Source organism: Metarhizium acridum (assembly GCF_019434415.1).
Source record: "Metarhizium acridum strain ARSEF 324 chromosome Unknown scaffold_1, whole genome shotgun sequence".
NCBI lineage: Eukaryota > Fungi > Ascomycota > Sordariomycetes > Hypocreales > Clavicipitaceae > Metarhizium > Metarhizium acridum.
In genome coordinates, this window is record NW_027094015.1 from 3,330,488 (window position 1) to 3,343,975 (window position 13,488).

The window sequence follows — 13,488 nt, forward strand, 5'->3', positions numbered from 1 at the left end:
TACGCAAGTAGTTGCGGGAGTAGGACTTGGCAGATGATGCCGGCTTCCCATGTTTCTGAAGTTCACGTGCCACAGTTGTATAAATAATATCTTTGAGTACGGTTGGACGACGACACGGAGGATTAAGCAAAGTCGAGTCTTTAGATGATGGGACCACCCCTGCTGTAGATGCCAGCTCTAGATGTCCCTACCTGTGCCTGACCCGCCAAGCTCAACAATAGAACACTGGCGCCGACGTGTGGCCGCAGAAATGACACGCATAATATTTGAAGGACTGGATTACACCGGAGCAGTCCCAATCAAACGTTTTGTGCTGCGGCAGGGAGTTTGCGTCGAGTTTGCCTCTGGTTTGCCTGCGGTTGCTGGCCTTGAGTTTCTTTTGTTCTCGGCCGGTCCTTCACCCCGGATTGGTGGTTGTTTTGGGCAATAGGGGCCTGGGCCGGGCGGCGAAAGAAGGCCCAACGCTACTACGCTGACCTTTGATTCTTGGTGGGAAAAGCGCAGTCTTTGTTGCTTTTTCGCGAGCACTTGAAGCCTTTGGCCTTTGCTTGTTCGCATCTCGACACCTCTTTTCGCAAAGAGTCCTTCTACACGACTCTGTTGCTGCAGACCTAACCAGGTGTTTTGTCCAGGCCTTATCTCCAGCAACTGTAGCGCGCCAGCTCCCTGTGAGTGCATTTCATATCTCATCGATAGACGGCGCACCTGTTTGGTTCTCGCTGCATGGGGTGGGGCGCAACTGCCCCAAGTGCTAAACGGGTTTGGCTGGTGGAGGGCTGGAGGGGTAATAACAAGAACAAATCCGTGGTGGGCACGGGATTTTTTTTTTAAAGCCTTCCTTGTTGTGACTGACTGGACTGTTCTAGTTGGAAGCATCTGGTTTCTCCTTTTACATAGTCTCCGACCGTTTTCACCTTACGATAACCCCCCTGAAGAAGCAAACATGTCTAGCGCTGAGAACACCGAGCCCAAGGTCGAGGAGACCAAGCCCATCGAGACCACCGAGGAGGTATGGACCGCCCTTCCTGCAGACACTTGTCTTGTCCTTGTCCCGCACTGAAACCCATCGACTGTTGCCCATGGTGGCGCGTGCTGCCGGCCGTTGGGGGTTTGGTCCATGGCCGACTATGCGCCCGCGTCTTCATGTGCAGCTCTAGAAGTTGATGTTTTGGTGGGACACTGGGGAATAGTCCTCTGATGGCGCGATTATGCTACCCTTTGCTTGCGAATCTCTTTGTTCTCGTCAGATGCTGATTATATGATGGCTAGGCTACTGGTTCCGCTTCCGACCCCGCCCCTGCTGCTGCCGATGAGAAGCCGGTAACCTCGTCGGCCGTTTTCTCCATGTTTGGAGGCGGCGCGAAGAAGGAGAAGAAGGAGGAGGATGAGGACCGTGGCGACACTTCTGGTAGCGCCAAGGCCCAGCGAGAAGCTGCCAAGGCTGAGGCTGGCGAGGTACGTTGTTTGTCTGTTTGTTTTCCACGCGCGAATCTCGGGATGATGGTTATGTGATGATGATGACTCGGGAAGTGCTTGGACCGAGTTGGCGGTCCTGAATGGCGGATGCACGGGAGTAGACGACTGACCTGTTAACCGCTGCAGGACGAGCCCCCTGAGAGCGAGGATGTCCACTTTGAGCCCGTCATCAAGCTCACCGAAAAGGTTGAGACCAAGACCAACGAGGAGTCCGAGGAGCAGCTCTTCAAAATGCGCGCAAAGCTGTTCAAGTTCTCCAAGGAATCTAGCGAATGGAAGGAGCGAGGAACTGGTGATGTTCGCCTGCTCAAGCACAAGGAGAACGGCAAGACCAGATTGGTTATGCGACGCGACAAGACTCTCAAGGTCTGCGCTAACCACTACAGTAAGTTTCTTGTCCCCCCTAACCGCTATGGATGCTGTGAACGCTGGGAATATGCGTGGATGACGGGGGTTATTCAAGAATCAGAGTGACTGACCCTTTTGTGCGTTAGTCGTGCCCGAGATGAAGCTTTCTCCCAACGTTGGTTCTGACCGCAGCTGGGTATGGAATGCCGCTGCCGATGTCAGTGAGGGCGAACCCGAGGCTTGTACTCTTGCCATTCGCTTCGCCAACTCTGAGAGTGAGTCTTGCACCACATTACTTTTGTACGCGAGCGACCCTGTACTGATGCGCATGTTGTAGACGCCGATCTCTTCAAGGATGCTTTCTTGAAGGCCCAGAAGGAGAATGAGGTGATTTTCGGCAAGGAAGAGGGATCGACTACCAAGTCTGAATAAGTGTCCAGACACTTGGCCATGCAGAAATCGTCACGGGCTCTTGCAGTCCATGAACCGCGAAGAGCTGCTGCTCCCTGCCACCAACCTGACATCACTGCCCTCCCCCTTTTAACCCTTACCCCATCGTCACATCAGCGTTCAGTGTCATCCCAGCAGCGAAAATATTGCATCCTTGGAACCAACGCCCCCAATAATGAAGCCAACCCGAAAAAAAAAAGAAGAAAAAAAACTACAGACTCTCTATTTTTTTTTCTTAAAAAAATTCACTGGATTGAGAACCATTCGGAAAGAAGAAGATGACGAAGACGGCAATGAATGAAATGAAAAACGGAGTAGTTGAATGGACAATTCATGGGTTGAGGAACACAGAATGCGGGCGGGAATTGGGACCACCCAAGCGGTGCAAATTTTTCCCCCTCCTAAGCAAGGGTCGCAAATGGTAGATAGCATTTCCGAAGCATCAGGTCACAACACAAAGTAATAAATGCAATGTCAAATGGAAAACGAGATGATTGTGAGTAAGGGTGACGAGATGTCGGGGCGCATGCGTAGGGTTGAATGTCAGGGTACTTCTACAGTCGGCAGCGAGAGCAGACACAGCAGAGGCCTTGGTCCATGTACACATACATACATACCTACCCCTTTAGCGCGCCAATACTGGAGCATGGGCCCGAGCGCATGTCAACATTGAAGGCTGGGCACGCCAGGCGCCAGGCAGGGCAGGCTAACCAGAGCCAAGGATTGAGCACCTAAGCACTTGAGGCTAGGCCTCGACATGCGCACAAAGCTGTCAATGGACATGGTTTGATCCATTATTAGCCAGCCATGAATGCGCCCAATGAACATTGAAGCCGTGCCAGACCCTCTGCCCCAGGCGCCCGCCAGGCAGCTCGCCCCAGCACCGGCGCCCGCACCAACTCGACCAGAACTGTTCGACCGCTCGCCGCTCGACTTGCTCGTCCACTTGAGCAAGTCGACCAGACGCCTTCCTGTCGCCAGCCCGAACCTCCGACTCCCGTTCCTCCACCTCGTGTCGCATCGCATCCTCGGACGTCTTCGCTCCATCGCAATTGACGGCCCTACCAGATCTATCCTATAATACCGGACGCGGATTTCCTCTGTCGACTCATCCCTTGACCGGACCGCGGCGCCCACCAATTTTCGGTTGTTTTAATTTTTCCTTAACTTGCCCGTTCCCTTCTGTCTGTCTTTCAAACGTCATTACTACGGTCCGAGTTGTGTTGTTCATTTTTTTTTTTTTTGGCCTCCTCTGGTCCCTTTTTGTTTCCGTCCTTTTTGTGATACTCGATACTCGACGCAGAAAGAGAAGGGAGAAGCAGCGAAACGGGGAATCGGAACCGGAAGCCATTTCAAACGGTGTCGAATTTTTATTTTATTTTATTTCTTTTTAATTCTGCTTCAAGGAGGACGGAGATCGACCCCGGACAGCCGCCAACATGCTGGTAGAGGTACGTTGATGATTTTGAAACCCCCTTCACCTCCGGGCGGCGGCATCGGTCGTCTGCAGTTGCTAGTTGCTTTGCACTCCCCCAAATACACCTTTTGCCCTGCCATGGTACCCCGTGGGCCCCGTCTTGTCTTGTCGCTGGCCAGCGTGCTGTTTAAATGGACGGGGAGATTGGGCGAGGCGAGGGCGGAGGGAGGACAAGGCAGTCGCGGGGAGCAGCGGATGTTGGTGTCAACGAAGCATGGCGAGGGCTGGCTCCTTGGAACTCGGCCTCGGACGAAGAAGCACAACGTTGCGAGCGAGCAAGAGCCCATTGTTCACTGTCGGCTGTAAAGGGCTGTCAAGCGGCTACTCTGTCTTGCTCGACAGCCGGCCGATAGCGCATCTGGATGCGTGCCTGGACGGCAGGACTCGAACAGCCTTTGCCTGTGTTTATTCTCGGGGGGGCCATGAGCTACCCGCACTCGTGCTCGTGCTTGTGCTTGTGCTTGGGCTGCTCACGATTTGACTTTTGCAATTCCGGCTCTTGTTCATCTCTGTGCCCGTCTTGCGGTCCCGTCCCGCCTCGTCGATGCTTCTATTTTGCTTGCGAGGAGCTTTGCGCTTTATCGCTGTCCCCATTGCCCTTGCCGCCGTCTTTTTCTTTTCGTATTTCTCTTATTCACATCGCGGGAATCCTTTTACAACGAGTCTTTTTTTTTTGTTCTTCACCATCTATATCCAGAGCTGCCGAAACGAACGAGGAGAAAGCAGCGTGGCCTCGCCATCGACGGCAAACACCATTCTACCACGATGCCGCCTCGGACGAGGAAGAATGCTAACGATCGGCAGAGGAAAGTTAAAGTCGTCACCGAACAGCACATCATGTAAGCAACCTGCCACGATTTTTTTTGTTTTAAGACGTTTACCTACTTCCCCCCTTTTCGAAACCGACGAATGGACGAGATCAAAAATTGAAAAAAAAAAAAAAATTGTGATATTTATTTTTGCCGCGAGTCTGCATGCTGTGAGCTACAGACCATGCATACTGCAGATATGGCGAAACAAAAGGAAGGACGAAACTGCTTCAAGGAGGATTCTTTTGTTTGACAATTCCTCTGAAAAGATGCTAATTGTGAGTTGCGTGATAGCGACAAGCCGTCCCCAGTTGCCGAGTTTCCTATGCGAGAATGGAGCTTGAAATTGCACTTATTGGATGAAGAAGGCAACGAGAGGCCTGCCGATGTGTTTACCAAGGTTGTCTACAACCTACATCCCACCTTTGAGAACCCCACTCAGAGTGAGTTGAAACCCGGCTACCGTTCTACCTGGGCCTTTTATTTTTTAGCCAAGATTAGAGCATGCGCTAACCATGTGTGCATCATTTGCCTCCAGCCTTCACCAAGCCTCCATTCCTCTGCAGCAACGAGGGTTGGGGTGAGTTCGAAATCAGTATCGACTGCTACACGACTGAAAAGACGAAGCTGGCCCCCATTATCCATGACCTGAATTTCCTGCAGGAGAAATATGAGGCCACACACACAGTCACCTTCAAGAACCCGTCGCAAGCTCTGCAGGAACGTCTGCGCGAAACTGGTCCTTTGCCCAACGACGACGACCGTCAGAAGAAGAAGACGGTTGCCAGTAAGAAGGGAGGTCAAAAGTACGACTACGAGAAGATCGCCGAGGCACTGGAAAAGCTTGACGAGGAGGACCTGCTGCGTGTTATTCAACTGATTAATGAGAACAAAGGTCCGGATACCTACATAAGGAGTGATGTGGAAGGTAAGTTTTTGGCCGCCCCGCTGCTTTATTCCGTCCGCGCCGGGGAATGTCTTCGGAGTTGTTGATGTTTGAAATGCGTATGAGCTAATAGTCGATAACCTTGCTGAAGCCGGAGAGTTCTCAATTGACCTGTATACCATGCCGGATATGCTGACGACAAAATTGTGGGAGCACCTGGTATGTTGATACCCTTGAAACCTTGGACCCCCGCCCCTCTTGTTCACCGTTGGTTGAATGCAGAAAAGATATCACGAGTTCTGACGGATGCCACAGTCAAAGAAGGGATTGGTTAATTAATCTTCTTTCCTATATTTTGCCTCGGGGCCTCCCAGCAAAAGCTCGGGGCTGCCCTTGGTGCAGGCATGAAAAAACTACGAGGAGTCTAGGGGGAAAGGGACGGCGGGCATACCAGGCCACGGGTTGCTACGCCAGGGTTGATAATCTCAGACCAAGTCTCGTTCCTCAATGGACTTTTATCCGGCAACCACACAGGATGTAGCTTGATTCTTCAATATAGGGATACAAGTGGGTAAGAAACCTTGGTGGAAGGGAAATGGACAGGGGTTTCTCAGTGTATGGAGTAGAAGGGAGTGAAAGGATTGTTCTTTTATGTTCTTTTATTATTATTTTTCTTTTAAAAAAAGAAATTCTTGTTAGGTTCTCGTAAAAGTGGGCTGGGAATGAATAGTCTTTTTTAAAACCAATCTCAACTCGATGTCATGATTGCAACACGAGTGTTGGCCCGGAGTGGGTGGTCGTGTAGGCGATTCCGCGAATGAATACCTAGTAGTTGTCTGCGTATTATCCCCCGGTTGACCTGTCTTCACCTTGGTTGTGGGAACGGAGTGGCGGATGGAATTATATTCCCGGCAATATACATGCGTGTGTACATGCGCGTCTATGGTTTACTCGTTGGAACTGTATTGCTGAATGCTCATCCATGGCGCTGATTTACACGAACAGGGTGCAAATGTCTCCTCCCCGGGCTGAAGATTGCCGTGGTTTGTCTGACTTGCGGCGGAGGCTGGGAAATTCTACGAATGGCGCGTGCTGGCTTTTGTAGGGCTGAGCAGGGGATCGTGGGCTCGACGTGGGCTCGACGTGGGCTCGACCATGCTGCGGCGGGAGAGACGGAACTGGTCGGATCTACAAGGGCGATTGGCACGTTGCCGCCAACACACGGGTCAGCTGGTCCTACCAGACGCATCAAATCTTGGTCCAAAGGCCACAAAAGTCGCAACATTAGGAATAGCTCCCGCAGGACTAAACATGGCTGCTCACCCCAGTTCCCGAAACAGACGATTCAAGGAAAATAAAATATATGCCATCAGCAGTTCAATCCAATACACTGCCGAGCCGCACCAATCAACCATTTTTAACCACAGAATGTATAATTGACGGTGCAACATTGCCGACTTATACTCACGGGACTAAAGGCTTCTCAGTATTAAGGAGTCTGAAACTCGGTCAACTATCAACAGGCATTGGCCTGGTATAGCCTTTTATGAGCAACTACGGAGTACCAAATTCAAATTATACCGCTTGGCGAGGACACCGAGATCTCTCATCGACGCTGTAAATGGAGAGACTACGACACTCGCCTTCTTGAACAACCCGAGAGGATCGTTGGTCCCGCCTGCAACGTAGGCAGAATCTGCAAGTCCACATTTCAGTTGCATCGCCAGTCTCCATGGAAATAGGATCCATGCACCTCGCCGAGAAGAGGACCAGACCGAAACAAAGATCCCTTGCCGCGGAGGCGGAGTCCGCAATGGCAATGATGGCACGGAGCATGTACATACAGCAAGTACCTACCTGGTAGGTATGATTGCGAAGACGAGGAATTTTGACCACACACATCTCTGATGCCCTTGCAAGCCACGAGCACGCTGGACATTCCCGGGAGCGTCTCGAGCGACAGCCAGACGCACACCATACTGGTTGTCTACGCCTTCTTTTGCAGCCAACGTGACCTTCTAGACCCATCGTGATCCATTCCGCCCATGTCAAGCCCGGCTTGGAACTGCCATGTTCTTTTTGCCATTGGCCATGACGTGGGGCTTGATTGGCTGGCTAATAAGTAGGCAGCGAATTGCTCATTGTCGTTGGTGAGCTCCGGTGTGGTGGCAAAGCCAATCAATGTCGGGATACGGAGCATTCGAGACCAAGAAAGACACTTTGTAGTCTGAAGAGAAGAAAAAAAACTTTCCCCCTTCTCGAAGCATGTGCGAAATCTCTACTGGAATTGGATAGACTGAGTGACCCGGTGGTGAAGGACACAACTGTCCAAAATCGGCCGCGTCAAGTGACTGGGTGATCTCACCTTGATACGCCCTACATATTGTTTCCACCGGACTCGTGCATCAGGAACGACAAGAGGCTGCAACGGCGCCGGAGGAGAACGGCCGTACGAGGCATCTGAGCCGGCTTGGTGTGTATGCTGGGGGATATCCTTACGACATGGAACGTATGTTAAGCAGGCGTTGACTTGGGTTTTGACGGGTTCATAAGTGGCAGAAGGCTCCGTACCGTAGAGGTCAGTCATGGTAATCGTCGACCGCGTCAACCAGTCTCTCCCCGTGAACTTGACTTCCGGGAGCAGAAGGGGGGGCTGGACTCAAAGGGACCTGCAAAAGTACGCCGTCTGGGGCTACTTTGTACGTAAGACCAATGTCTGGTGTTGATCAAAAGGGGTAAGTCAGCCCAAGTAAGGTGGAAGAAGAGCAAAGAAAGAAAAACGTTTTTCTTTTTCACTCTGACGCCCGAGTCAAAAGATACCTAGAGTGACTACGCCAGGAACGCCGGGGCCGTACGTACTGGATACATACATATGGTTGAAGGCCATCCGGCTAATTTCAGAAACGCCGGCAGCTCCTTCTCCCGCTGTTCTGTCCTTCCTTCCTTTTTCCACAACGCCCACTTAAACCCCAAAGTCCGGGGAACAACAACCACCTGGACCTTCCTAGTTCTTGACATTCAGGGCTGTGAGGGGGTCTGAGCTCCCCTACGCAGAAACTAATCAGACCAAGGTTGAGACTTTCCAAGATTGCACACTCACCATCTGGACTTGTTTGACGTTTGAATGCCGGGCCTTCACACCTGAACCACCTGAACGCTTTCGCAGTCCGTCCATGCCAGGGGACGGGGAAATCTGCAGCCCAGCAGTCACATCGCATGCGTGGTGTTGCAACTTGCTTCTCATACCAAACTTATATTTTGGCCGGCTGCCAAGTATTGCGTTCGCGGTGCCCAGAAAACCAGCGACGGCTGGCCCAGCCCGCGGCACCAACTCGCCGCACGCACACCAGGAACCTTTGGCAGCCCTAGGTTTAACTTGCTGGCTGACGACGTGAGGAGACCTGCCTCGAAGCCGACTGGGTGAGGGGACACCGACGTGCTCTCGACATGCTCTCGATACTGACCCCGCTTGCTCTCGCCTAGAAAGACACCCAGAGACGAGACGACACCCAGGGCTGACTCCACCCACTCACCCACTCCACCCACTTCTTCACCCTCTTCCTCGCCCACTACACACCTGAGCCCGCTGCTCGCGGCAACCGGAAACGATCGATCTGGCTTGGGAACAGCTACTGGTCGCTGCCCACTCATTTAACTGCCCGCCTTTTGCTGACCAGACACTTTCCTTTTTTTTTTTGCCCACGCTGATAACGCCCGAGACGGGGACGCTGACCACTGACGCTTCTCCGCGGCCTTGCGCGGCCCTTCGACTGCGCTTCCACTGATAATCCGCCGCAAACCGAAGTTCCAACAACAACGCACTGTCACAACGTCACAGAGCCTTATTGCTGCCTCGCCCGGCATGGCCCAACCTCAGTTCGGTGCTGGCACTTCTGCGTCAAGCCCCAGTGTCTCTGCGACGCCTGGTGCCCGCCAGCAATCGCATCAGACCGGGCCGTCGTCGGGAGCTGGAGACACACCAGGCCAGCCTCAGCAACAGCAGAAGCACCAGTCGTCGTCTCAGGCGGCTGGCCACCAATCCTCAGCCCAGAATCCTCAACACAAGCGCGTTTACCAGGCCTGTATTCCATGCCGCCGCCGCAAAGTGCGGTGCGACCTAGGCAGCGTCGACAACCCTCATGACCCGCCATGCGTGCGCTGCCGCCGTGAGAGCAAAGAATGTTTCTTCTCCGCCACTCGCCGGAAACGAAAGACCGATGACGATGAAGGCAGCGACGTCGACGAGTACATCATTCGAAACGGACGTAAAAGGCTCCATGCCGGTGAAAGCCCACCACCTCGTCTCGACCCTCGCTTCTACAGCGAAGTCCCGCTCACTCCCGGCGGCTCTCATGGCCGCAGCCATCCTCTGCGCCGACCCGACGGGAGCAAGCCGAGGCAGCGCAGAGATTCCGAGCTCGATGGTGACGGCGATGCCAATCTGGAAAACCTCGAGGCCCAGACAGCTATGCGCCGTGCCGTGTACAACCCCCATGACGCGCTAGACCTACTCTACAAGGCTGCAACCGATAGGTCTGTTGTCGAGTCGTCTGGCAAGATGGTGAACAGTGCTGACTTGAGTAGTCCCGCTGCGAACAACCATGGACGTGAGGAAAGCATCGCTTCGGCAACTACAGCACCAACCCACCAGCCCACGCCACAGGACACCGCGAATAGAGACATCCCGAGACCGAGATCTATGTCCGCCGCGAAGCCCGAGGCAGAACTTCATGTACCCCAGCGCCAGTTTCAAGATACCGCACCGCAACAGACACAGCAACGGTCTGTGGATCCTGTTCTTGCGCAGCAACCAGCTTTGAGAGCTCAACCTGGATACGCAGAGGCCTTGCGTGCTTGGTCACGGTTCCGTTTTGTTAGAGCTGGTTGGTTCACTGCTCAAGAAGCTATAGAGTATATTGACTAGTAGGCCTACCACGATCGGCCAGATAGAGCCATCTGACTACAAGTTTGGGGATCTGTCCAGTATTTGCTAACCTCCCCGTCACTTACAGCTATTACAAGTACCTGTCACCCATGACACCCATTTCACCACCAACCTTCAGCGACCCCGCCTCCCATCTCACGCTCCTTACCGAAGAACCAATCCTCACCGTTACCCTTCTTACAATCTCCTCGAGATATCGTCAAATGCCCGGGACTGGAGGTCACTGTCGTTCGCATGCCATTCCAGAGCAGCTTTGGACCTACCTTCGAGGAATGATTGAGCGTTGTCTGTGGGGTCAAGAAGCCTTCGGTGGCGGGTTCTGTGGCTCTGGTGGCCCTGGTTCTTCGTCAATGATTATGGAGGAGACGGAAACAAGCAGCACTGCGCCTTGGCGCGGCATGAGAAAAGGCAGTCTGCGAACCCTGGGAACCATTGAATCGCTGCTGATTTTGACCGAGTGGCACCCCCGTGCCTTACACTTCCCTCCTCAAGAAGCCACCGACGAGCTCATGCTTCCTGATTACAACATTGGGCCGACGGCTTCGTCTGACGACCCAAGCAGAAACGTAGGTGCTGGCTTTGGGGGTAAAAGAATAGAGAGCTGGCTCGAGCCGGCTTGGAGGAGTGATCGCATGTGCTGGATGCTTCTCAGTACTGCTATGGGTCTTGGGTACGAGCTGGGTGTCTTTGATGACATTGATGAGATGCTCAAGGACGATACAATTACGCGCCCAGAGTACATGGACGAAACCTACAGAACGAGAGCCAACCGTATCAAGCGCTTGTTACTCATTTACACCTCCCAGCTGGCTGGTCGGTTGGGCTGGACAAGCATGACTCCAGAACACCTTCGCAAAGCTGACCCAGCAGTGGCAAGACGGCGCACCGCAACCAACGAAGGAAACACCCCGAGCACATCCTCCATGGCGAACGGTTTCAACTACGTGCCGGATCTAGAACTTGATGATCAAATCATCCACTGTTGGGCCGGAATCAGTAACGCTATGCATGTTGGTAATGAAAAACTGTTTCGCTCCAGAAAATACACCACGGAAATCATCCAGTCAGGACGATATGTGGAGCTACTTCGAGAGTACAGTCCTTTACTGAAGGACTGGTATCGGGAATTTGAACTTTTCCGCCTCCCTCAGTTTATCAGGCACATCCTTACCATTGAGTACGAGTATGTACGTATTTACGTCAATTCTCTGTCCCTCCAGGCGGTGGTAGAGCGATGCACCAACAATGCCGGACAAAATGCGAACGGCCACGGTGCCGATGGACAGGCCACAAATGGACCGACCCAATTGTCCCCGCAGACAATGATAAACTATGGCAAGTTGCCACTGGGACAACTTGGTGGCTTCACGATTAATGATCAAGAATACGTCCGAGAGGTCGTTGACGGGTGTCGGAACTTGCTGCGCACCGTGGTCGAGGGCCTTCTGCCAGGCGGCTACCTGAAGCATGCTCCAGTCCGAACTTATTTTCGTATCATCAGTGGAGCTATGTTCTTGCTAAAGACATTTGCTTTGGGTGCCCCGCGATCAGATGTAAAGATCAGCATTGAACTTATGGATGCTACCGTGGAAGCGCTCCGAAACTGTGTTGTAGACGATGTCCATTTAGGCATCCGGTTTGCCGATCTCCTCGAGACACTGACAAGTCGACTAAGAAATCGTTTTATCCAGGCGCCGACTATGCAGCAGGGTTCCGGCAAGGATCAAACTCCACTGCCCGAAGGCCCTATGCCTGGTGTTGCGGCGGCCGGCGGCCAGGGCGACCATAGTGCAAGCTGGGTGGGCCGACATGCCCAGAAATTGCGAGAAGGCCTCACTGGACAATGTAAGTACCAATCATTTCCTTGGATGAGGATGCGAGTATTACAAGGCTTTGAACTGACTGTAGGTGTTTTCCTTGGCAGATCGTCCCGCTTCCCCCAGCGTCGAGGGCAACAATATCTCAGCTACGCCATTCGACTTGTCCGCCGGCAACTTTCCTTATCCTAGCGCGTCGTCTATAGGACCTTCAACACCAGCAGCGCATGTCGAAAACAATGGAGCTGCTCCTTCCAATGGCGTGGAAATGCAACTTTTCGAGGGCTGGGACAACCCAGGCAATGAAATGTGGTACCTACCACCGGGTCCGGCCTTTTTTCAAAACATGGGAGACAGCTCCGTTGCTATGACGGCCGAAGGTGTCAATGTTGGCGGATTGGATCTGTTGGAGTACATGGCAATGGACCCAGTGCAATTTTCAAGCATTGACGGACCCGGTTCGGCGAATGGGAATGCCGGGACGCAGGGCTAAAATACTCGGGCCTCACAGCGATCTAACTAAAAAGCTACAATTCACAAGAGAGAAGAACACACCTCGCTGGTGTTTGGTAATGGGAAATGATTTGATGAGAGCGATGGCAATCGACGCAATGGTTGCAATCAACCAGTTATGACTTTTGGTAATTGTTTGACTCTCCTTTGTTCATCCTTCTTTTTCTTGTTCTAAATATGGGTTTACTTTTACAAGCGGCGGTTTCTCATTGTGCCACATTTTACAGCGAATTTGGCGAAAAGGGTCGGGGAAAAAAAATTGTTCGTCATTACTCTTACGGTGTTTGGGGCTGCTTTATTTCTGGTGTTGCCGTGTGAGTTGGGTTCTGGCCCGTCTTTGGAGGCTCAAATGTCGGTTTAGTCTGATTTGGTAGTTTCGTCTAGGGGAGGGGAACGCATACAATCTTCTGATTTACAGTATCCTTCACATATGTTATCATTTCAACAAGCATAGAGGTGTGAGTCGTCAAGGAGCCATGCTCGTGCCATGACGTGGGTTGGGGGCAAGCAATACTGCTGCGAGAGAGATGTTTGCTGAGGAATAATGGGTCGACTGTTGTAGCTTGATAAGTAGAAGCTCAATCAAGACAGACAACTTGACATAGGCGGACGGGCAGGCAGGCATTGTCGTGGAACTTGTATTCAAGTATGGTGGGTATTCTAAAGAGGATACGCAAAACTGCCACTATACTTTGGTTCCCCTGGCGTCAGCCGAATCATGTCCACGCACACCGGCTAAAAGTACTCGATACAACAGCTCCATTCCA

General features: G+C 52.5%; 3 protein-coding genes across 3 annotated transcripts; all 3 read left to right on the forward strand.

Moving 5' to 3' along the window:
* The first annotated feature begins 815 nt into the window (after positions 1-815).
* On the forward strand, positions 816-2,833 carry sbp1_1 (Ran GTPase binding protein Sbp1). Its single transcript, XM_007809790.2, has 5 exons — positions 816-1,009; positions 1,270-1,455; positions 1,603-1,861; positions 1,971-2,099; positions 2,162-2,833. The coding sequence occupies exons 1-5, from the start codon at positions 944-946 to the stop codon at positions 2,254-2,256; spliced, it is 735 nt and encodes a 244-aa protein (XP_007807981.2). The 5' UTR covers positions 816-943; the 3' UTR covers positions 2,257-2,833.
* Positions 2,834-3,224: 391 nt separating this feature from the next.
* tfg3_1 (transcription factor TFIIF complex subunit Tfg3) lies at positions 3,225-5,785 on the forward strand (the record flags this gene model as incomplete). Its single annotated transcript, XM_066116465.1, has 5 exons — positions 3,225-3,725; positions 4,556-5,003; positions 5,099-5,488; positions 5,598-5,665; positions 5,762-5,785. Exons 2-5 carry the CDS (start codon positions 4,886-4,888, stop codon positions 5,783-5,785), a joined length of 600 nt encoding a protein of 199 aa, XP_065978347.1. The 5' UTR covers positions 3,225-3,725; positions 4,556-4,885.
* Positions 5,786-9,308: 3,523 nt separating this feature from the next.
* On the forward strand, positions 9,309-12,701 carry ARO80_1 (zinc finger transcriptional activator; the record flags this gene model as incomplete). The annotated part of the gene is made up of 3 exons (XM_066116466.1): positions 9,309-10,369; positions 10,459-12,236; positions 12,316-12,701. 3 exons carry the CDS (start codon positions 9,309-9,311, stop codon positions 12,699-12,701), a joined length of 3,225 nt encoding a protein of 1,074 aa, XP_065978348.1.
* Positions 12,702-13,488: the final 787 nt, after the last annotated feature.

Bases quoted from the DNA above. Each gene is read 5' to 3' on its own strand.
- sbp1_1 (XM_007809790.2), top strand. From the start codon at position 944: ATGTCTAGCGCTGAGAACACCGAGCCCAAGGTCGAGGAGACCAAGCCC. The intron at 1,010-1,269 runs GTATGGACCGCC...TATGATGGCTAG, and splicing joins CCATCGAGACCACCGAGGAG to GCTACTGGTTCCGCTTCCGA. The intron at 2,100-2,161 runs GTGAGTCTTGCA...CGCATGTTGTAG, and splicing joins TCGCTTCGCCAACTCTGAGA to ACGCCGATCTCTTCAAGGAT.